This window comes from Mustelus asterias, chromosome 4, assembly GCF_964213995.1.
Source record: "Mustelus asterias chromosome 4, sMusAst1.hap1.1, whole genome shotgun sequence".
Classification (NCBI taxonomy): domain Eukaryota; kingdom Metazoa; phylum Chordata; class Chondrichthyes; order Carcharhiniformes; family Triakidae; genus Mustelus; species Mustelus asterias.
The window spans coordinates 57200944-57226133 of record NC_135804.1 but is presented as its reverse complement, the minus strand read 5'-3'; the positions used below and the strand labels follow the sequence as shown (position 1 = coordinate 57226133).

Genomic DNA, 25190 nt, shown 5'->3' with positions numbered 1-25190 from the left:
TAGATTCCCTTTCTTTTAAAACATGAACCCTTAGGTGGTGGAGAGAGAGATAACAAAAGGGTAACTGTTTAAAAATAAGGAGTCGCTCATTTAAGATCGATCAGGAGAAATTCTCTCCCAGGGTCCTGAGGCTTTGGAACTCTTCCTTGACAGTGTCTTTGAGTATTTTTAAGACAGAACTAGAAAGATTCTTGTTTAACAAGGGGGGAAAGGTTATCAGATGTAGGCAAGAATTTGGAGTTGAGGTTACAATCAGATCAGCCATGATTTAATTGAATGGTGGAGCAGGCTCGAGGGGACGTGTGGCCCACTCCTACCACATGTTTGTACAACAAGCGGCCAACCTTTTAAGTGTATTTATTTTTATTCAATGTCTTCACAAACTACTCATTTACTGTGACATTGGGAGCATCCTCTTGTTTAATGAAGTCATGTATTCATTTCGTCTTTCACCATGCCTTCTGCCTCAAAGATACCTTTTTCTGGTCCCGCATAGTTTTTGGATGATGTATGAATATTGAAACTACAGCCAATATATATTTGTTGGATAGGGTATGGATTTGAAACAAAGGTGAACTCAAATAATGATCAACAGTACTGTCAAGTCACCAAATGCCAGTTAGCAAAAACAAGATCATAGCAGAAAGGTTTACTTTGAATTGTATGTCACAGTGTCATCTTTGTACACAATTTACAACTTAGTTACAAAACGTAGTTGCGGCTCCTGAACTCAGCAGCTCAGCAATACAGTTCCTGCAACAGAAATAGAGCAGCAATGTCAAGTTTAAACAGTGACAAAAATTAGAATGATGTAGTCATTAAGTGGATTCTTACTGAAATGGGGTGTATCCCATTGAGCTGAATACAAGTAAAAGTGTAATGGGGCACCTCAGGAGGACGCAGGGCTAAAAATAAAATCACCACGAGGATAAATGATCAAGATGCGCATCTTTTAGGGTTGTTAACCTTCCAGGATTGTCCTGGAGTCGTAAGGAATTAAAAATGAATCTTCAGGACATTGCTATGAGCAACCAAATGGAAAATTATATGAGTATTAAAAAAAGTATTGTTTTTGTTTTCCCTCAACAATTCGGTTTAGTAGCTTATGCTATTAGGGATTGGGAGAGAAATGGCTGCTTGACAGTCAAGAATCAACCAATCAAAAAAAGTGGAAACTTCATGTTCTAATTGGTGAGAGACTGCAGTGCTCCACGGGGATGTGTGTGTTGGGTGATCAATGGCAAGAACATGGTAAGTGGGGGATTTGGAGGTACTGGGTCATTTATCAAAACCTCCAGGAATAAGTATAACCAGAACTGGCACCCTTAATAGCTTTGGAATGGCCCACACAAGATGGAATTAGACTCCTGACCCTTGACTCGCAGCCTGTTGCTTATTCAACTAATAGGGATTAAAAAACATAATCACTTTTGTAAGGTTATTAAAACTGATATGAGCACAGACGCTTGGGTGGTCACTGAAGACATTTGTCCACCTGGAGAACTCCAAAAGCTTTTCTCTGCAGCTCCCTCACCATTTTGTAGTATCTCTATGGACTAATACAAAGAGGGCGAGATGGCAGGCAAATAAAAATTAAGCTTTGTAAAGACAAACAAATCATCCCCAACCCCTACTTCATGATGCTGCACAAAGCACATTCCTTTTTCATTCTCTATCATTAATGGAATGGCCAGATTGCTAGTTCCTCTTCCTGTACAATGGATTCTTCCATTATTAAATAGTGGAGTCAACACAAGCCCACCTCAGCCTTCAGTTTCAACCATCAACTCAGAGACACACTGTCAATGCCTCAACTGATCTTTTCACTCTATGTCATATATTTTATATGACTTGCATTAACTCTTTCTTCCAGAAGCAATGCACATTAAAAACATGCAATTAATTTTTAGTTTATACTTTGTGCTCCAGCAAGTTTCAGGGGAAAATTGAGCTGTATGGAAACCACAGAGACTGGGACAATTGGGGGGGGTGGTTCAGAGATCACTGCGCAGGAGGTCTGGGGCAGTGGAGAATCAGAAATCACTGCTCAGGGCGCTGGAGTTCAGGGCAGGGACGCTGAGGGCTCAGAATTCACTGGGCAGTGACAGTGAGAGAATTAGAGAACACTGTGCAAGGTTGAAGGGTGAGAGTTAAGGGACATTGGATGATGAAAGGTCACTGTGGGAAGGGAGGGGCTAACATAGAGAATGGGAGGTGTCACCATGGGGTGAGGGTGGGTCCGAAAGGTTGTGAGTCCAGGACGGTGGGAGATCAGTGGGGGGGTGGGGGGAATTCTGTTTTGCCACTTGGTTTACCACACAGTAGAAATGGGTGCTTACATCAAGCACTTCAGCAAAATGCTCACTTCATACAAATACAATACTGGATTGTAATCATGCAGCATTAACAATTCAGCAGCTTAGCTGACCTAATTATAAAGCACCAAAACAGGAAGCAGGTGGGGAAGTGTTGGGAAAACAACTGATCCATTTGAACCAAAAACAAATGTGCAAATAGCTGAATGCCTGTAATACTATGACTGTCACATATAATACTTCTAGTTGCTCAGTTCTTTCATGGGACTAGTGGATTATATGATCCATGAGTGAATCTTTAACTTGGCCAATGTGCACACAGCAGGAGTAGCAAGGTAGCTCCTCGAATCAGGATATATAAAGAATTTGCTATTCATTTTACGGTCAACATTAGAAACTGAAGTTACTATGTCAGTCACATGGATACTGCCCCAATATACAGAGCTGGAAATCTGCTGCTCTCCTTGGAAATATGCTCAGTGTTTCCTCAGGATACCAGATCTTCAGAATATACGTGCAATGACTTTCATTAAACTGCAATCGAGAATTAACACAACCCTGCTCTTCCCAGAAAAGGCTGAAGGTTGCTGCTGCAGATGGAAGGCCTGAAATTGAAGTCCTTTATCCTTAGCAGTGCAGAACATACTCCTAGTTACTGTTGTAAAACAGAAGAAATTACACTACAGCTGTGCATAGCTTGCAAAATCAAGCGAGCTCTGTCCCCAGTAATGCTGGCAAAGAGCTTGGGTAAATTACATTTCAGTACTATGGTTACCACTTATGTTCAAACCTTAGTTCAATCTCAGCATCCAATTAGTTACCAAGCAGTTCTTTAGTGACCAGCAGAACCTGCCGACTTTGCTGAAGGACCCACTCAAATTACCATAAAAAGATGGCAGAGCATTTGATGTGGTTCAAGAACTGCTCAAGTGAAATTCTCCATTGTCTTGTGAACTTTGTGCTCGAGGTGAAGGATATTAATGCTAAGAAATGGATCATTTTCCATTTTGAGCAAGCAAATATCACAATGTAGCAGTTTTAGGTTAAATGCTGCACAGTTAGAAACAGATGAAAGCTCTCCCGATTCTATCCAGTAACGTGCCTCAGCCCTGGGTCTAAGAGAGAAACCCCTATTGCACTAATGCAACACACTTTTCAATTTATTCACAATACCCTTTCTGCAACGAATGACATTCCCAATTTTGTGCCCAAACTTATTTCAATTAGGATGCTTAGAGCAAGTGGACAGAGGTGTCAGTCTGGGCCGGATATTTATTCAGCTTCCAGGAGCGAAGCCAGTGGCTATTCCACAGATGCCTCTATTGAATTTAGCTATCGCTGTTCGTAAAACACCGCACAAGCAGTATGGAAACAGAACAGCAGCAAACCATGAAAACTGGAATGGAAGTCCACAAACCACTGAGTGAGTTAATACTTCCTCTAAAAAAAGATCTGTTTTACCAATCATGGCTTGAACAATTGCGGTTGCTTCAAGTCTGTGCTTATGTTCATACATGGTTATATTCAGGGTCACCTTGTCAACAGCTGGACAACAATCCTCATCAACAGCTGGACAGCGATTACTGTCAACAATGAAACAAAGTTCATTTTAAAAATACGTTTTCATAAATAAGTCTTGCTTTTGAATTGTTGCTGTGCTGGAGAATATGTGCAAACCATGTTCCTCCACTCTTGAAAGCAGAGTTCAGAAAATTTGAAAGTCTGAAAATTTGTCCTTGTGCCTCTCAAGGTTCTCTTACTGATTAAAGTTTCCACATCTGTTCCATTGACAGTCACAATTTCAATTAAGATATCCTGGAACAGTATTCAAGGCCTCTTATTGTGAGCAGTGATGGTAGGCTTATTTCAGAATGTGCTCTCGAGCAGACAATGACAGCCACAGCCCGTGGGGCACACTTCCTGGGTCCGAAACCACTCCATCATGTGACTTGTATGGCCACCATGCCCACAGGTGAGACAGAAGTTGGCAGATCCCCGAACAGCAACATGGCAGATGGCACACTGGAAGGTGAAGCCTTTGCAAATAGCACACTGTGTCCCTCGTACTTCACTGCGGCAATGACAGCAGTACACACCAAACTCTGAAGGAGATAGTAGAGAAAAAGTTAACTGTACCCAAAACATTTATTATGTAAAGTAGCCCATTGTTATCCAAATAGTTCTACCCTAAGCTTGGTTTATAGCTACTTCTTGTGCCAGAAAATAGGATAAATATAATCTACATAATCAATCCAGGTCGCCATTCTTTCTCTGTAATTAATATTCTAGTCCACCATCACTCCCTATATTAAGTACCATTCTCCCTACACCAGCAGCACTGACATGCCCTTCTGTTAGTTTCCTCCTAACATCTTTATCTTGAGCTCACAACATTGAGAGTCATTAGTGAAAAAAGTCTCATGTGAATTGCAACCTATACCCTGGAAATGTGCAATGTGTGGTACAGCACATGCTGGAACTCACAAATGTCCTTAATTATAAAGTTGCACACAGCAAACTACAGGAGACTCCACAACTTTATTCAGCAAATACTACATGACAAAACTGTTATTTTCAGCCTAAAGGGCAGACGTATTTACTAGCAAGGTAATCACATCAAAGTAAAAAGACACAACAGGAAACAGTCTGCATTATCCAACTTGTACAATATATAAAACTTTTTAAAACAACAGGGAAGGCCTGGAGGCCTGGTTATTTCTATTAGTTTCCAAATGAGGAAGTACGTAATGAATTATCTCTCAGGAGAACTGTTGGGCCTCTGGCAGCTGAAGCACTGTGAACAGCTACTTCGGGACCACTCAGCTGCCTCTCAAAGACACTGCTGTCCTTGATATTAATGCAGGCTGATTTGATGATTAAATAAATCCTTCGCAACTGACAGGCAATTAAGATATTAACTATTTCCTATGCTTCAATGGATACATTAAGAGCAGTGGACTCCTGACAACCTGATGATGCATTTGTTTTTGATTTATCTTAGGACAAAGCTTATTTGATGGCTCAACATTTCATATTGTTAATTTTTTAAATTCCCATCCCACCTCACTTTTCTTTTCGATTTCAAAGCAGAATGATCCATCTGCCAAACATGCGCCAACCTGATCAGTTTGAATATATGTACTGGCACTGAGAACAAAGACTGTTCACCTCTTAATGAAAACAGTATTTCTAAACCATTGTGGGCACTCACCCCCATCACATAATCTATCCTATGTACCCATTTCAGCGAGCTGAAGCGGATTATTTACTTTCATCGAAAGTCATTTGAAAATGTTAAATGTAGAGCTTATCCCTAATTGAAGGAGGATGAAAGCTCAGTTACAAACTCAACTATTTCTCTTTCAGGAACCAGTGCAGGCACGATGGGCCAAATGGCCTTCTTCTGTGCTGTAAAATTCTATGATTTAGTGGTGTCTGATGGAGGATATTTGGCTAGATTATTCAGCAACAGTTCAGCTCTCCAAATCACAAGATCAAGTTCCAGAAATGTAGCTTTCAGTAATCCAAATACACAACTTTATTTTACACAGGAACCGGAACCCCCCATTCAGTCCATCAAGATTGCTCAAGATCACTACAGTTAAATAATGCCCTTGCCTAACAAAAATCCCAAAATAAATGGAACTGATTTGGAAATTTCAATCGACACAACATCAACAACTGTGTTTTTTGGGAGGGCGAGGGAGAAATTTCATATTTCCATTGACTTTTATGTAGAAAAGCCTCTTAATTTCAGCCCTGAATGGCCTACCTCAAATTTTAACATTGTTCTCCCTTGTTTTGGACCTCCCCCTAAGAGAAAAGCTTTTTGGTATCCATCTCAGCAAACCAAAACATCGACCGAGGATTTCCTCTGTGGCCACAACTCAGGAGATTAAAGCTGAAAATGTGCCCATTGGACCAATATAAAGTTATGCTCAAAGTTCGATTACAAGGAAAATGCTTAATTCACACAATAGGTCCCTTCTTTAGATACAAAAATGAAAGACACAAGTGACTCAAACATCATTCACATTACAAAGAACAAAGAAAAGTACAGCACAGGAACAGGACCTTCGGTCCTCCAAGCCTGTGCCAATCATGATGTCCTAACTAAATTATAAAAAATCTTCTGCTCTTACCCGGTCCGTATCCCTCTATTCATGTAGCCATCCAGGTGCCTGTTAAATATTGCTAATGTGCCCGCTTCCACCACCTCCTCTGGCAACACGTTCCAGGCCCCCACCACTCTCTGCATGAAAAGCTTCCTTTGCACATCTCCCTTAAACATTCTCCCTCACCTTGAACCTATGCCCCCTTGTAATTGACACTTCCATCTTTGTACACGAACCTCTGTAAACTGGGACATAGAAATTTTATTTGCGGAGGTTGGACATTCGGGTGGAAGGACACACAGGCAATAGTGAAATTTTGACAAGGTTTGGGTGTATTGCAGTTCTGTGCAGCTCCCTGTTCCCAATACACTATGATCTCTTAGGCTGCAGATTTGGTTTGCAGGCCTCTCTGAACACAAAATGCAAGGAATCCAAGACCATTATTTTGGAACTTAGTTAGATCATGCCTCGACTTTCTGAACTCAAGAGAATTCAAGCAACTTTATACAACGTATCCTTATAATTTAACCCTGTAAGTCCTGGTTCATTCTGGTGAATGTGCACTCGATCTCGTTCAAGACTAATATATTATTCCTGAGATGACCAAAAGGATCTACTGCAGATGATGCCTGACCAAGACTCTCAATAACAGAAGCGTAACTTCCTCCTTTTTATATTCCAGCATCCTTGCAATAAAGGCCAAAATTCCAATTGCCTACTTCATCTTTTGTGTTCCTATCTTTAGTGATTTGTACACCTGAACACCCAAATCCTTTGCTCCTTCACAGTTTGTAGTCTTTCACCTTTAAGCATCTGCAACATCCCCATTATGAATTACAGAACTGGCCTTTTGTAGAACAGCCCATTCAACCTGAACATACTTGAGCCAAACTAACAAAAAACACCACTATAGCATTCCCCAGAGTAAACTCATACTGGGTCCTGACGTATCACCATTTTGTGTTTCATGTACCTCCATTGCACCAACAAGTATAAATCCAGACCAAAATTCGGCTATTGCTCAACAATCTATACTTACCAATCCCCTTGTGAGGGTCTGGAGGGCAGGAAACAAACTTCAACACCTCTGCTCGCTTCTCTCGCAGACCCCAGCGATACAGGATCTCTCCATAACACTTCTTAAAGTCATCATATTGCAGCACATTGGCTGGGTCAAGTAACCTGGTGATTGAGTGAAGGGAGGTTAACTCTCAAATTCAAAATCATTGCAAACAATATTTATTATCTTAGCATGAGAAATACACTGCCAGATCTTCCATTCAGTGCTTTGGTTACACTCTTCCAGTTTCTCCTCTTTCCTCAACCGAATCTTCCCTTGTATTGCAAATTTGACAAGATAAAAGTCACATCCCAGGGTCTCTACAAATGACAAGACGTCCCTCCCTCTCTGCACAGATATTCTTGGTTTCAGTCCTTGCTTATAATGATGATGTTGAGGTAAGTATTTCATGGTGTGGGGATCACAATGCAAACTATGTTCCACATCACTCCATGTTGCTGCACATTATTGTTACTCACAATGTAACACAAGTGGCATTCTTTCAGGGTCATTAAACGGGGAAGATGATATAGTCAGTGCTAATATTTGTTCTTTGAATTACACAATATCTAGTAAATTGAAAATTAACAAAGTCTGGTAAAAGCATACACTGAAGCAGCAAGACACCATTATGGATCAAACTTCTTTTCATCACCCATGGCTTATTTTTATACTTCCAATCTACCTCCCACCAAAGCATTCCCAGTCCAATATAAATTGACAAGAATTAAATCACAATGCATCAATTGGGTCTCTAATCTTTCTTTCTGCCACACACCTAAAAGGCCACAACACGAAGAGCTCGAAGATATTTAGCCAAAGTTCCTGCACCTGGATAATAACTAGCAACTCCTCCTGAAAAGTGCACTTTATGGACAGCATGAGGGCCTGATTAGGATTTCATAGAATGCCTTTCACTCAAATAGTTATTATAGCGAACTATGGCCAGTCTTTGATTTCCAGTATCTTTGGATAAGTTACTGAGTGGTTAAGAGTATGTTCCTGGAGCCCAGCAGTCAAGGCAGATAAGAGGGATGGAGGACATGTTTTGAAAAATAATGCTGAAATAGTGAGCAGATATTTCCCGTATTCATTTTATTCCATTTACGGCAGATAATAAATTTGCTCACTTTTTGTTCTTTTCATGTTGCTCCTTCTCTCGTTCCTTTGGATCAGTGTAGATTTGATTTCCATGACGAAAGTCATCTGGTGAGTCGTAGCACCACAAGTTAAGGTGTTCTGATTCCCGATTCACTGAAACAGTGTGAGCGTACATGTTATTCATTAACTGGGGTCAGTGCAGCAATAACCCACTGGATGAAGCCTGGAACCCTGAAGTACCATTACTGAGCCTAAAGGTTTTGTACAAACCAATGGCATCTCAACAAATATATAGAGCTCAGGGTGAAAACGGGCCACGGCGCCTCAACGCAATGGGAGGCGAGGGAGCGCGAGGGGAGGGGGCGAGGGGAGGGGGCGAGGGGAGGGGGCGAGGGGAGGGGGCGAGGGGAGGGGGCGAGGGGAGGGGGCGAGGGGAGGGGGCGAGGGGAGGGGGCGAGGGGAGGGGGCGAGGGGAGGGGGCGAGGGGAGGGGGCGAGGGGAGGGGGCGAGGGGAGGGGGCGAGGGGAGGGGGCGAGGGGAGGGGGCGAGGGGAGGGGGCGAGGGGAGGGGGCGAGGGGAGGGGGCGAGGGGAGGGGGCGAGGGGAGGGGGCGAGGGGAGGGGGCGAGGGGAGGGGGCGAGGGGAGGGGGCGAGGGGAGGGGGCGAGGGGAGGGGGCGAGGGGAGGGGGCGAGGGGAGGGGGCGAGGGGAGGGGGCGAGGGGAGGGGGCGAGGGGAGGGGGCGAGGGGAGGGGGCGAGGGGAGGGGGCGAGGGGAGGGGGCGAGGGGAGGGGGCGAGGGGAGGGGGCGAGGGGAGGGGGCGAGGGGAGGGGGCGAGGGGGAGCCGGGGGGGCGAGGGGGAGCCGGGGGGGCGAGGGGGAGCCGGGGGGGCGAGGGGGAGCCGGGGGGGCGAGGGGGAGCCGGGGGGGCGAGGGGGAGCCGGGGGGGCGAGGGGGAGCCGGGGGGGCGAGGGGGAGCCGGGGGGGCGAGGGGGAGCCGGGGGGGCGAGGGGGAGCCGGGGGGGCGAGGGGGAGCCGGGGGGGCGAGGGGGAGCCGGGGGGGCGAGGGGGAGCCGGGGGGGCGAGGGGGAGCCGGGGGGGCGAGGGGGAGCCGGGGGGGCGAGGGGGAGCCGGGGGGGCGAGGGGGAGCCGGGGGGGCGAGGGGGAGCCGGGGGGGCGAGGGGGAGCCGGGGGGGCGAGGGGGAGCCGGGGGGGCGAGGGGGAGCCGGGGGGGCGAGGGGGAGCCGGGGGGGCGAGGGGGAGCCGGGGGGGCGAGGGGGAGCCGGGGGGGCGAGGGGGAGCCGGGGGGGCGAGGGGGAGCCGGGGGGGCGAGGGGGAGCCGGGGGGGCGAGGGGGAGCCGGGGGGGCGAGGGGGAGCCGGGGGGGCGAGGGGGAGCCGGGGGGGCGAGGGGGAGCCGGGGGGGCGAGGGGGAGCCGGGGGGGCGAGGGGGAGCCGGGGGGGCGAGGGGGAGCCGGGGGGGCGAGGGGGAGCCGGGGGGGCGAGGGGGAGCCGGGGGGGCGAGGGGGAGCCGGGGGGGCGAGGGGGAGCCGGGGGGGCGAGGGGGAGCCGGGGGGGCGAGGGGGAGCCGGGGGGGCGAGGGGGAGCCGGGGGGGCGAGGGGGAGCCGGGGGGGCGAGGGGGAGCCGGGGGGGCGAGGGGGAGCCGGGGGGGCGAGGGGGAGCCGGGGGGGCGAGGGGGAGCCGGGGGGGCGAGGGGGAGCCGGGGGGGCGAGGGGGAGCCGGGGGGGCGAGGGGGAGCCGGGGGGGCGAGGGGGAGCCGGGGGGGCGAGGGGGAGCCGGGGGGGCGAGGGGGAGCCGGGGGGGCGAGGGGGAGCCGGGGGGGCGAGGGGGAGCCGGGGGGGCGAGGGGGAGCCGGGGGGGCGAGGGGGAGCCGGGGGGGCGAGGGGGAGCCGGGGGGGCGAGGGGGAGCCGGGGGGGCGAGGGGGAGCCGGGGGGGCGAGGGGGAGCCGGGGGGGCGAGGGGGAGCCGGGGGGGCGAGGGGGAGCCGGGGGGGCGAGGGGGAGCCGGGGGGGCGAGGGGGAGCCGGGGGGGCGAGGGGGAGCCGGGGGGGCGAGGGGGAGCCGGGGGGGCGAGGGGGAGCCGGGGGGGCGAGGGGGAGCCGGGGGGGCGAGGGGGAGCCGGGGGGGCGAGGGGGAGCCGGGGGGGCGAGGGGGAGCCGGGGGGGCGAGGGGGAGCCGGGGGGGCGAGGGGGAGCCGGGGGGGCGAGGGGGAGCCGGGGGGGCGAGGGGGAGCCGGGGGGGCGAGGGGGAGCCGGGGGGGCGAGGGGGAGCCGGGGGGGCGAGGGGGAGCCGGGGGGGCGAGGGGGAGCCGGGGGGGCGAGGGGGAGCCGGGGGGGCGAGGGGGAGCCGGGGGGGGGCGAGGGGGAGCCGGGGGGGCGAGGGGGAGCCGGGGGGGCGAGGGGGAGCCGGGGGGGCGAGGGGGAGCCGGGGGGGGCGAGGGGGAGCCGGGGGGGGCGAGGGGGAGCCGGGGGGGCGAGGGGGAGCCGGGGGGGCGAGGGGGAGCCGGGGGGGCGAGGGGGAGCCGGGGGGGGCGAGGGGGAGCCGGGGGGGCGAGGGGGAGCCGGGGGGGCGAGGGGGAGCCGGGGGGGCGAGGGGGAGCCGGGGGGGCGAGGGGGAGCCGGGGGGGCGAGGGGGAGCCGGGGGGGCGAGGGGGAGCCGGGGGGGCGAGGGGGAGCCGGGGGGGCGAGGGGGAGCCGGGGGGGCGAGGGGGAGCCGGGGGGGCGAGGGGGAGCCGGGGGGGCGAGGGGGAGAGGGGGAGCATTGTGCCACCGTGCTGCCCTAACCACTGTGCCGCCCTACCCACTGTGCCACCGTGCTGCCCTAACCACTGTGCCAGCATGCTGCCTTACCCACTGTGCCAGCGTGCTGCCTTACCCACTGTGCCAGCGTGCTGCTTTACCCACTGTGCCACCCTAACCACTGTGCCACTGTGCCGCCCTAACCACTGTGCCACCGTGCTGCCCTAACCACTGTGCCGCCCTACCCACTGTGCCACCGTGCTGCCCTAACCACTGTCACCGTACTGCCCTAACCACTGTGCCACCGTGCTGCACTAACCACTGTGTCACCGTGCTGCACTAACCACTGTGTCACCGTGCTGCCCTAACCACTGTCACTGTACTGCCCTAACCACTGTGCCACCGTGCTGCACTAACCACTGTGTCACCGTGCTGCACTAACCACTGTGTCACCGTGCTGCACTAACCACTGTCACCGTGCTGCACTAACCACTGTCACCGTACTGCCCTAACCACTGTGCCACCGTGCTGCACTAACCACTGTGCCAGCGTGCTGCCCTAACTACTGTGCCACCATGCTGCCTTACCCACTGTGCCAGCGTGCTGCCTTACCCACCGTGCCAGCGTGCTGCTTTACCCACTGTGCCACCCTAACCACTGTGCCACCGTGCCGCCCTAACCACTGTGCCACCATGCTGCCCTAACCACTGTGCCACCATGCTGCCCTAACCACTGTGCCACCATGCTGCCTTACCCACTGTGCCACCGTGCTGCCCTAACCACTGTGCCACCGTGCTGCCCTAACCACTGTGCCACCGTGCTGCCCTAACTACTGTGCCACCATGCTGCCCTAACCACTGTGCCACCGTGCTGCCCTAACCACTGTGCCACCGTGCTGCCCTAACCACTGTGCCAGCGTGCTGCCTTACCCACTGTGCCACCATGCTGCCCTAACCACTGTGCCACCGTGCTGCCCTAACTACTGTGCCACCGTGCTGCCCTAACCACTGTGCCACCGTGCTGCCCTAACTACTGTGCCACCGTGCTGCCCTAACCACTGTGCCACCGTGCTGCCCTAACTACTGTGCCACCGTGCTGCCCTTCCCACTGTGCCAGCGTGCTGCCTTACCCACTGTGCCACCGTGCTGCCTTACCCACTGTGCCAGCGTGCTGCCCTAACCACTGTGCCAGCGTGCTGCCCTAACCACTGTGCCACCGTGCTGCCCTAACCACTGTGCCACCGTGCTGTCCTACCCACTGTGCCAGCGTGCTGCCTTACCCACTGTGCCACCGTGCTGCCCTAACCACCGTGCTGCCCTAACCACTGTGCCACCGTGCTGCCTTACCCACTGTGCCAGCGTGCTGCCTTACCCACTGTGCCAGCGTGCTGCCTTACCCACTGTGCCAGCGTGCTGCCTTACCCACTGTGCCAGCGTGCTGCCCTAACCACTGTGCCACCGTGCTGCCCTAACCACTGTGCCACCGTGCTGTCCTACCCACTGTGCCAGCGTGCTGCCCTACCCATTGTGCCACCGTGCTGCCCTAACCACTGTGCCACCGTGCTGCCCTAACTACTGTGCCACCGTGCTGCCCTAACCACTGTGCCACCGTGCTGCCCTAACTACTGTGCCACCGTGCTGCCCTAACCACTGTGCCACCGTGCTGCCCTAACTACTGTGCCACCGTGCTGCCCTTCCCACTGTGCCAGCGTGCTGCCTTACCCACTGTGCCACCCTAACCACTGTGCCACTGTGCCGCCCTAACCACTGTGCCACCGTGCTGCCCTAACCACTGTGCCGCCCTACCCACTGTGCCACCGTGCTGCCCTAACCACGGTCACCGTACTGCCCTAACCACTGTGCCACCGTGCTGCACTAACCACTGTGTCACCGTGCTGCACTAACCACTGTCACCGTACTGCCCTAACCACTGTGCCACCGTGCTGCACTAACCACTGTCACCGTGCTGCACTAACCACTGTCACCGTACTGCCCTAACCACTGTGCCACCGTGCTGCACTAACCACTGTGCCAGCGTGCTGCCCTAACCACTGTGCCACCGTGCTGCACTAACCACTGTGCCAGCGTGCTGCCTTACCCACTGTGCCAGCGTGCTGCCTTACCCACTGTGCCAGCGTGCTGCTTTACCCACTGTGCCACCCTAACCACTGTGCCACCGTGCCGCCCTAACCACTGTGCCACCATGCTGCCCTAACCACTGTGCCACCATGCTGCCCTAACCACTGTGCCACCATGCTGCCTTACCCACTGTGCCACCGTGCTGCCCTAACCACTGTGCCACCGTGCTGCCCTAACCACTGTGCCACCGTGCTGCCCTAACTACTGTGCCACCGTGCTGCCCTAACCACTGTGCCACCGTGCTGCCCTAACCACTGTGCCACCGTGCTGCCCTAACCACTGTGCCGCCCTACCCACTGTGCCACCGTGCTGCCCTAACCACGGTCACCGTACTGCCCTAACCACTGTGCCACCGTGCTGCACTAACCACTGTGTCACCGTGCTGCACTAACCACTGTCACCGTACTGCCCTAACCACTGTCACCGTACTGCCCTAACCACTGTGCCACCGTGCTGCACTAACCACTGTCACCGTGCTGCACTAACCACTGTCACCGTACTGCCCTAACCACTGTGCCACCGTGCTGCACTAACCACTGTGCCAGCGTGCTGCCCTAACCACTGTGCCAGCGTGCTGCCTTACCCACTGTGCCAGCGTGCTGCCCTAACCACTGTGCCAGCGTGCTGCCTTACCCACTGTGCCAGCGTGCTGCCTTACCCACTGTGCCAGCGTGCTGCTTTACCCACGTGCCAGCGTGCTGCCTTACCCACTGTGCCAGCGTGCTGCTTTACCCACTGTGCCACCCTAACCACTGTGCCACCGTGCCGCCCTAACCACTGTGCCACCATGCTGCCCTAACCACTGTGCCACCATGCTGCCCTAACCACTGTGCCACCATGCTGCCTTACCCACTGTGCCACCGTGCTGCCCTAACCACTGTGCCACCGTGCTGCCCTAACCACTGTGCCACCGTGCTGCCCTAACTACTGTGCCACCGTGCTGCCCTAACCACTGTGCCACCGTGCTGCCCTAACCACTGTGCCACCGTGCTGCCCTAACCACTGTGCCAGCGTGCTGCCTTACCCACTGTGCCACCGTGCTGCCCTAACCACTGTGCCACCGTGCTGCCCTAACTACTGTGCCACCGTGCTGCCCTAACCACTGTGCCACCGTGCTGCCCTAACTACTGTGCCACCGTGCTGCCCTAACCACTGTGCCACCGTGCTGCCCTAACTACTGTGCCACCGTGCTGCCCTTCCCACTGTGCCAGCGTGCTGCCTTACCCACTGTGCCACCGTGCTGCCTTACCCACTGTGCCAGCGTGCTGCCCTAACCACTGTGCCACCGTGCTGCCCTAACCACTGTGCCACCGTGCTGCCCTAACCACTGTGCCACCGTGCTGTCCTACCCACTGTGCCAGCGTGCTGCCTTACCCACTGTGCCACCCTGCTGCCTTACCCACTGTGCCACCCTGCTGCCTTACCCACTGTGCCAGCGTGCTGCCTTACCCACTGTGCCAGCGTGCTGCCTTACCCACTGTGCCACCGTGCTGCCTTACCAACTGTGCCACCGTGCTGCCTTACCCACTGTGCCAGCGTGCTGCCTTACCCACTGTGCCAGCGTGCTGCCTTACCCACTGTGCCACCGTGCTGCCCTAACCACTGTGCCACCGTGCTGCCCTACCCATTGTGCCACCGTGCTGCCCTAACCACTGTGCCACCGTGCTGCCCTAACTACTGTGCCACCGTGCTGCCCTAACCACTGTGCCACCGTGCTGCCCTAACTACTGTGCCACCGTGCTGCCCTTCCCACTGTGCCAGCGTGCTGCCTTACCCACTGTGCCACCGTGCTGCCTTACCCACTGTGCCAGCGTGCTGCCCTAACCACTGTGCCACCGTGCTGCCCTAACCACTGTGCCACCGTGCTGCCCTAACCACTGTGCCACCGTGCTGTCCTACCCACTGTGCCAGCGTGCTGCCTTACCCACTGTGCCACCGTGCTGCCTTACCCACTGTGCCAGCGTGCTGCCCTAACCACTGTGCCACCATGCTGCCTTACCCACTGTGCCACCGTGCTGCCCTAACCACTGTGCCACCGTGCTGCCCTAACCACTGTGCCACCGTGCTGCCCTAACTACTGTGCCACCATACTGCCCTAACCACTGTGCCACCGTGCTGCCCTAACCACTGTGCCACCGTGCTGCCCTAACCACTGTGCCAGCGTGCTGCCTTACCCACTGTGCCACCATGCTGCCCTAACCACTGTGCCACCATGCTGCCCTAACCACTGTGCCACCGTGCTGCCCTAACCACTGTGCCACCGTGCTGCCCTAACCACTGTGCCAGCGTGCTGCCTTACCCACTGTGCCACCATGCTGCCCTAACCACTGTGCCACCGTGCTGCCCTAACCACTGTGCCACCATGCTGCCTTACCCACTGTGCCACCGTGCTGCCTTACCCACTGTGCCACCGTGCTGCCCTAACCACTGTGCCACCGTGCTGCCCTAACTACTGTGCCACCGTGCTGCCCTAACCACTGTGCCACCGTGCTGCCCTAACTACTGTGCCACCGTGCTGCCCTTCCCACTGTGCCAGCGTGCTGCCTTACCCACTGTGCCACCGTGCTGCCTTACCCACTGTGCCAGCGTGCTGCCCTAACCACTGTGCCACCGTGCTGCCCTAACCACTGTGCCACCGTGCTGCCCTAACCACTGTGCCACCGTGCTGTTCTACCCACTGTGCCAGCGTGCTGCCTTACCCACTGTGCCACCGTGCTGCCTTACCCACTGTGCCAGCGTGCTGCCTTACCCACTGTGCCACCGTGCTGCCTTACCCACTGTGCCACCGTGCTGCCTTACCCACTGTGCCAGCGTGCTGCCTTACCCACTGTGCCAGCGTGCTGCCTTACCCACTGTGCCACCGTGCTGCCCTAACCACTGTGCCACCGTGCTGCCCTAACCACTGTGCCACCGTGCTGTCCTACCCACTGTGCCAGCGTGCTGCCTTACCCACTGTGCCACCCTGCTGCCTTACCCACTGTGCCACCCTGCTGCCTTACCCACTGTGCCAGCGTGCTGCCTTACCCACTGTGCCAGCGTGCTGCCTTACCCACTGTGCCACCGTGCTGCCTTACCAACTGTGCCAGCGTGCTGCCTTACCCACTGTGCCAGCGTGCTGCCTTACCCACTGTGCCAGCGTGCTGCCTTACCCACTGTGCCACCGTGCTGCCCTAACCACTGTGCCACCGTGCTGCCCTACCCATTGTGCCACCGTGCTGCCCTAACCACTGTGCCACCGTGCTGCCCTACCCATTGTGCCACCGTGCTGCCCTAACCACTGTGCCACCGTGCTGCCCTAACTACTGTGCCACCGTGCTGCCCTAACCACTGTGCCACCGTGCTGCCCTAACTACTGTGCCACCGTGCTGCCCTAACCACTGTGCCACCGTGCTGCCCTAACTACTGTGCCACCGTGCTGCCCTTCCCACTGTGCCAGCGTGCTGCCTTACCCACTGTGCCACCGTGCTGCCTTACCCACTGTGCCAGCGTGCTGCCCTAACCACTGTGCCACCGTGCTGCCCTAACCACTGTGCCACCGTGCTGTCCTACCCACTGTGCCAGCGTGCTGCCTTACCCACTGTGCCACCGTGCTGCCTTACCCACTGTGCCAGCGTGCTGCCCTAACCACTGTGCCACCATGCTGCCTTACCCACTGTGCCACCGTGCTGCCCTAACCACTGTGCCACCGTGCTGCCCTAACCACTGTGCCACCGTGCTGCCCTAACTACTGTGCCACCATACTGCCCTAACCACTGTGCCACCGTGCTGCCCTAACCACTGTGCCACCGTGCTGCCCTAACCACTGTGCCAGCGTGCTGCCTTACCCACTGTGCCACCATGCTGCCCTAACCACTGTGCCACCGTGCTGCCCTAACTACTGTGCCACCGTGCTGCCCTAACCACTGTGCCACCGTGCTGCCCTAACTACTGTGCCACCGTGCTGCCCTAACCACTGTGCCACCGTGCTGCCCTAACTACTGTGCCACCGTGCTGCCCTTCCCACTGTGCCAGCGTGCTGCCTTACCCACTGTGCCACCGTGCTGCCTTACCCACTGTGCCAGCGTGCTGCCCTAACCACTGTGCCACCGTGCTGCCCTAACCACTGTGCCACCGTGCTGCCCTAACCACTGTGCCACCGTGCTGTCCTACCCACTGTGCCACCGTGCTGCCTTACCCACTGTGCCACCGTGCTGCCTTACCCACTGTGCCAGCGTGCTGCCTTACCCACTGTGCCACCGTGCTGCCTTACCCACTGTGCCACCGTGCTGCCTTACCCACTGTGCCACCGTGCTGCCTTACCCACTGTGCCAGCGTGCTGCCTTACCCACTGTGCCAGCGTGCTGCCTTACCCACTGTGCCACCGTGCTGCCCTAACCACTGTGCCACCGTGCTGCCCTAACCACTGTGCCACCGTGCTGCCCTACCCATTGTGCCACCGTGCTGCCCTAACCACTGTGCCACCGTGCTGCCCTAACCACTGTGCCACCGTGCTGCCCTAACTACTGTGCCACCGTGCTGCCCTAACCACTGTGCCACCGTGCTGCCCTAACTACTGTGCCACCGTGCTGCCCTAACCACTGTGCCACCGTGCTGCCCTAACTACTGTGCCACCGTGCTGCCCTTCCCACTGTGCCAGCGTGCTGCCTTACCCACTGTGCCACCGTGCTGCCTTACCCACTGTGCCACCGTGCTGCCTTACCCACTGTGCCACCGTGCTGCCTTACCCACTGTGCCAGCGTGCTGCCCTAACCACTGTGCCACCGTGCTGCCCTAACCACTGTGCCACCGTGCTGCCCTAACCACTGTGCCACCGTGCTGTCCTACCCACTGTGCCAGCGTGCTGCCTTACCCACTGTGCCACCGTGCTGCCTTACCCACTGTGCCAGCGTGCTGCCTTACCCACTGTGCCACCGTGCTGCCTTACCCACTGTGCCACCGTGCTGCCCTAACCACTGTGCCACCGTGCTGCCCTAACCACTGTGCCACCGTGCTGCCCTACCCATTGTGCCACCGTGCTGCCCTAACCACTGTGCCACCGTGCTGCCCTAACTACTGTGCCACCGTGCTGCCCTAACCACTGTGCCACCGTGCTGCCCTAACTACTGTGCCACCGTGCTGCCCTAACCACTGTGCCACCGTGCTGCCCTAACTACTGTGCCACCGTGCTGCCCTTCCCACTGTGCCAGCGTGCTGCCTTACCCACTGTGCCACCGTGCTGCCTTACCCACTGTGCCAGCGTGCTGCCCTAACCACTGTGCCACCGTGCTGCCCTAACCACTGTGCCAGCGTGCTGCCTTACCCACTGTGCCACCGTGCTGCCCTAACCACTGTGCCACCGTGCTGCCCTACCCATTGTGCCACCGTGCTGCCCTAACCACTGTGCCACCGTGCTGCCCTAACTACTGTGCCACCGTGCTGCCCTTCCCACTGTGCCAGCGTGCTGCCTTACCCACTGTGCCACCGTGCTGCCTTACCCACTGTGCCAGCGTGCTGCCCTAACCACTGTGCCACCGTGCTGCCCTAACCACTGTGCCACCGTGCTGCCCTAACCACTGTGCCACCGTGCTGTCCTACCCACTGTGCCAGCGTGCTGCCTTACCCACTGTGCCACCGTGCTGCCTTACCCACTGTGCCAGCGTGCTGCCCTAACCACTGTGCCACCATGCTGCCTTACCCACTGTGCCACCGTGCTGCCCTAACCACTGTGCCACCGTGCTGCCCTAACCACTGTGCCACCGTGCTGCCCTAACTACTGTGCCACCATACTGCCCTAACCACTGTGCCACCGTGCTGCCCTAACCACTGTGCCACCGTGCTGTCCTACCCACTGTGCCAGCGTGCTGCCTTACCCACTGTGCCACCGTGCTGCCTTACCCACTGTGCCAGCGTGCTGCCCTAACCACTGTGCCACCGTGCTGCCCTAACCACTGTGCCACCGTGCTGCCCTAACCACTGTGCCACCGTGCTGCCCTAACCACTGTGCCACCGTGCTGCCCTAACCACTGTGCCACCGTGCTGCCCTAACTACTGTGCCACCGTGCTGCCCTAACTACTGTGCCACCGTGCTGCCCTAACTACTGTGCCACCGTGCTGCCCTAACCACTGTGCCACCGTGCTGCCCTAACCACTGTGCCACCGTGCTGCCCTAACCACTGTGCCACCGTGCTGCCCTAACCACTGTGCCACTGTGCTGCCCTAACCACTGTGCCACCGTGCTGCCCTAACCACTGTGCCACCGTGCTGCCCTCTCATAATAACATCATAACATACGGATGGGTAGAGAGTGGTGTTTTTAATTATTTTTCTGTTTTCCACCATCACAGGAAGCAGCAATGGGACTGAATTGTCTCCATGGACACTCTGTTCCATCCAGTCCAATTACCCCCCTCAGGTCAGAACGTGTCTACACCCATGCCATCTGTTCATATTGCCCGATTCTTCCAGGACTGCTTTACCTATGTTCCATCCAGCAGACCAGACGATAGTTTCAGATGTGCTCGAATAGGATCCTGAAGATGCATAACCTGACTGAAAGAACAGGGAATTAATTATTATATAGAGCAGGGCAATAGAAACACTATTGTTAATGTTCAGTGCTGATCAGAACTTGAATTCAGGACACAGACAACATTCAGGTATGAAACCACATTCAATCCATCAAACAGAAAATGAACTCTTTCCCTGTCACAAACAAAACAGATTTAGTGATTTAACCCTTCACTATCCCAACATAGTTTTAATATTTACCCTACAAACAGAATTCAACCCATCCCTGCCCCTACTTATCTCCTTGCAAACAAATGCACCAACACATCCAAAAAAACAATGGACCGTGAACATGCAATTGCTTAATGGGAAAGTTTAAGTACTGCTCTTTCAGGAATCTTGTGGTCCTGGATTAAGTTGTTTCGGGGGAACTGATAGGTCTGTATGTGTCTGATGGGCTGGAACTATTTGTTTGGACAAGGGCAGCCACTGACATTATTTATCAACAGTCAGGGTTACCCTCACAAGATCAAACCCAAAGCAGGCGCAACACAGGCACAGAACATCAGCAACACTTCAAGGCTGGGATCAGTTGTAGGACATCCCATCAGCTTCTTGGTCTCTTTCATCACTCATAGTTGTCATGGGATTTTTATCAGGTTCGTTCAAACTCAAGCCACTACGGTTAATAGCAAGCAGCTGTAGCACTGGATTGAAAAGTACTTCATTACATCTGTACAATGCAATTAAAAGTAGGAGTGGAATGTGGTACATACCCTAGACCGTGGAAGTAGCAAATATACACTTACATAGTGTAAAAGAGGAGTGGAGGTAGAAGTGCGCTGGTAGACCTGCTGTCCTAAGCTGCTGTAATCCTGTGGCCTGGACTGGGCTTCAAATACACTGCATAGCATGGCTAGAGTCTGAACATCATGTATTGTGCTGTAATGAGTCAGGCTGTGAAGAAACACAGAACTAGTTAAAGATAGATCAATGAAGCAGTGCAGGAGGTGGAACTAGGCATCTCTTGTTCATTTACAGCTTTGAGTTTTTTAAAATGTAACCATGATAAACTATCTAGGTTGCACACAACCCAGATCAGCTGAATAAAATCATCATCCTTCCTTTGAAACGAACAAAATATGTACGCACTCCAATTGTTAAATTGTTAGGGGTTAACCAAGCTTGGTGTACAAGAATATAATAAATCAAAGCATGAGAAAGCTATATGATTCCTCAAACACACCCTGCCATTCAAAAAGATTATCTCTATTTACTGCTCTATCCCATATTCTTCAATTCCCTTCGTACTCAAAATCTATCAATCTCAATTTTGAATACACTCACCAAACAACAGGGCAGTAACAGTAGGGATTTCAACTGCCTGAATATTAACTGGAATAAAAATCAGTGTTAAAAAAGGACACACAATTCTTAAAGTAATCAAACCTAAAAGTGTGTGAGAGATGAGGCAAACAAGGAAAGGGAATACTCAATAAATGGTAGGATACTGGGAACTGTAGGGGAACAGAGGAATCTTGGAGTGCATGGCTAGATTGCTTGAGGCGCCAGAACAGATAAATAGGCTTAAAATGGATTACAGGATACTTTTCTTTAGTAGCAAAGGTATAGGAGCAGTGGATTGTGCCAGAACCGACAGGAATGTGGGATTAGACCTGAGAGCTCTCTTGCAGCTGTTAAAGATACGAATGTCTGAACGGTATCGTTCCATGGTGCAAGTTTTCTGGGGTTCTATGCTTCGAGTGACCATCCACAGCCCTCTAGATTGGAGAATTCTTAAATTTCACAACTTTAAGTAAAGAATTTTCTCCTCATCTCAGTCCTAAATGACTTGAAATGGCAAAGCAAAAGGCAGCAAAGGCCATTCAGAGACTGATGATTTTGGCAGTAGATCGGACACGCACAAAATGTGGGGTCACTGAATGTGGCCACTCTTCTAAACAACTGCCCCTGGATGGAGGGCTTTGCAACAGCACAGAATCCCATCCCGGGTGTGGAAACAATGATGTATTCAACTCTGCACAGCAAGCTAAGTCAACAATTGTGGACTTTCTCCCAAAAACAAATTACACAGAATTGGAATTTCAGGAGATTTTTATTTTAAGTAAATCAAAATTAGAAAAGCAATTTAGAACATGAAGTTTCAAACATTTAGCAGAGCCATCATATCTGAGCTACCAATGATGAAACTAGTTTCAATATAGTATTCCAGTACTGACAAAATTGATATGATGGTGTCAGTCAGGGTTCAGAGATAGCACTCTCAGGTCTGAGTCAGAAGATTGTGATTTTAAGCCCGATCCAGAGACTGGAGTACAAAATCTAAGGAACTGCTGCACTCTCCAAGGTACCATATTTCAAACACAACATTCAGCAAGGTCTCTCTCAACTGAACAGAAACCATACCGTGGCAGTACGTTGAAGAAATAAATGAGTTATCACTGGTGTCCTGGCCAACATTTATTCCTCAGCCAATATTACTAAAAATAGATGATCTGATTATTACATTTCTATATTTGAAAGCTTTCTGTGTACAAATTATAGTTTCTTAAAAATTAAGTTTTTGATTTTTCCTACATTTCATATACTTAAAGTAAGAAGTCTAACAATGCCAGGTTAAAGTCCAACAGGTTTATTTGGAATCAAGAGCTTTCGGAGCACTGCTGCTCCTTCATCAGGTGGATGGATCACTCACCAGATGAAGGAGCAGCACTCCAAAAGTTCGTGATACCAAATAAACCTGTTGGACTTTAACCTGGTGTTGTAAGACGTCTTACTGTGCCCACCCCAGTCCAACGCCAGCATCTCCACATAACATAGTTAAAGGAATAGAGATTCACACAGAGACAGGCTGGAGGTCATTTCAGACAAACCATGCCCTGGTTTGTTCAGTTTGTTACAGCCCTTAATTATTGTTACTACGCAAATCAATCTTACAGTGACTCCAGGAGCTGTCGGCCAAATGGATGTCGTGCCCACGGTGTTTCTATGTCAGGGTCCGGATGGGGACTGAGGAAGGAGTCTGTAGCAACAGCAGCCAGAGACCACACCTAAAACACAAGGAAGTGTATACTGAAATTAGTATGTTCCGAGAAATAGGAAAATGTAGAGATATGAGCTGGAATGTGCCATACAGTGAAAAAAGGATTAGTTAGTCTGGCTACCAGTTAACTGGTAGAACCATTTTTCCACTTTATTATATATAATCAGAGATTCTAAGCTAACTGCTTCCACATTACGGATCCCACCATTGGTTGCTATGTCTGCAGTTTAAAAAATAAATTAAGGAATCAAAGAGATCTCTACAATGAGATAAGCTGAAGAAGAGCGGGAGAGTTCTCCGGGTGTCCTGCCTGCATTTGAGCCTTTACCTAAACCACCAAATACGGGTTAGCTGCTCATTTATCTCATCGCTGTTTGCGAAATTTTACTGTGATTCAGCTGGCTGCTGTGTTTGCCCACATTACAAGAGTGACTATAATTCCAGAAAGTAATTAACTGGCTGTGAAGTGATTTGGGAGAATCCGAGGACATAAAAGGGACTATATGAATGCAATTTTGTTCTTTGTCAAAGGATGGTTTAAGAACATAAGAACATAAGAAATAGGAGCAGGAGTAGGCCATCTGGCCCTTCGAGCCTGCCCCGCCATTCAACAAGGTCATGGCTGATCTGAAGTGAATCAGTTCCACTTACCCGCCTGCTCCCCATATCCCCTAATTCCCTTATCGATCAGAAAACTATCTACCCGTGATTTAAACATATTCAACGAGGAAGCCTCCACCACTTCAATGGGCAGAGAATTCCAGAGATTCACTACCCTCTGAGAGAAGAAGTTCCTCGCCCACTCGCTCAGCCTATCCAAATCTCTCTGCAGACTTTCCGCGTCCTCCACGCAATTCGCTTTCCCACTCACCTTCGTGTCATCAGCAAACTTGAATACCCTACATTCAGTCCCCTCCTCCAGATCATCTATGTAAATGGTAAACAATTGAGGCCCCAGCACCGATCCCTGCGGCATGCCACTGGTCACCAACTGCCAACCAGAAAAGCACCCATTTATCCCAACTCTGCTTCCTGTTAGATAGCCAATCCCCAATCCACGCCAACACCTTACCCCTAACTCCGTGTACCCCAATCTTCTGCAGCAACCTTTTGTGAGGCACCTTATCGAACGCCTTCTGGAAATCTAAAAACACCACATCCACCGGTTCCCCTCTGTCAACCGCACTAGTGACATCTTCATAAAAGTCCAGTAGATTCGTCAAACACGACTTTCCCTTCATGAATCCATGCTGCGTCTGCTTGATCGAACCATTCTTATTCAGGTGCTCTGTTATTTCCTCTTTAATAATGGACTCTAGCATCTTCCCAACTACGGACGTTAAGCTAACCGGCCTGTAGTTACCCGCCTTTTGTCTACTTCCTTTTTTAAACAGCGGCGTAACAGTAGCTGTTTTCCAGTCAGCCGGCACTACCTCAGAGTCCAGCGAATTTTGATAAATTACTACTAACGCATCTGCTATTACCTCAGCCATTTCTTTTAGTACCCTGGGATGCATTCCATCCGGGCCCGGGGACTTGTCTACCTTCAGTCCTATTAGTCTACCAAGCACCACCTCCTTAGTAACAGTAATTGTATTAAGGACCTCCCCTCCCACCAACTCTTGATCTCCAATATTCGGCAAACTATTTGTGTCTTCCACCGTGAAGACCGACACAAAGAACTTATTTAAAGTCTCAGCCATTTCCTCGTTTTCCACTTATAAATCCCCCCTCTATAAATCCCCCCTCTATAAATCCCCCCTCTATAAATCCCCCCTCTATAAATCCCCCCTCTATAAATCCCCCCTCTATAAATCCCCCCTCTATAAATCCCCCCTCTATAAATCCCCCCTCTATAAATCCCCCCTCTATAAATCCCCCCTCTATAAATCCCCCCTCTATAAATCCCCCCTCTATAAATCCCCCCTCTATAAATCCCCCCTCTATAAATCCCCCCTCTATAAATCCCCCCTCTATAAATCCCCCCTCTATAAATCCCCCCTCTATAAATAAATTGGTGGAGCAAAAGGACAAGACAGGGCAGTTCCACTATTACAGATTAAATTACTTAAATTGGGGGATTGGCTGTTAGCATGTTGATGCTTCAGTGAACTCCATCAGAGTGGGTGACTGAAATTATCCATGATTGTTACAAGAA

General features: G+C 53.0%; 1 protein-coding gene across 2 annotated transcripts in view; it reads right to left on the bottom strand.

Moving 5' to 3' along the window:
• Positions 1–634: 634 nt before the first annotated feature.
• The window catches only part of wdr59 (WD repeat domain 59), an 84272-nt gene continuing 59716 nt past the window's right edge, over positions 635–25190 (bottom strand). For both annotated transcript variants that reach the window (XM_078211078.1, XM_078211079.1), the window contains 6 exons: positions 22927–23039; positions 20778–20925; positions 19938–20010; positions 8621–8744; positions 7470–7612; positions 635–4417 (listed from right to left, as the gene is read on the bottom strand). In XM_078211078.1, the coding sequence (XP_078067204.1) occupies positions 4182–4417; positions 7470–7612; positions 8621–8744; positions 19938–20010; positions 20778–20925; positions 22927–23039 (837 nt within the window). In that variant the 3' untranslated portion in view covers positions 635–4181. The remainder of the gene's footprint in view (positions 4418–7469; positions 7613–8620; positions 8745–19937; positions 20011–20777; positions 20926–22926; positions 23040–25190) is intronic.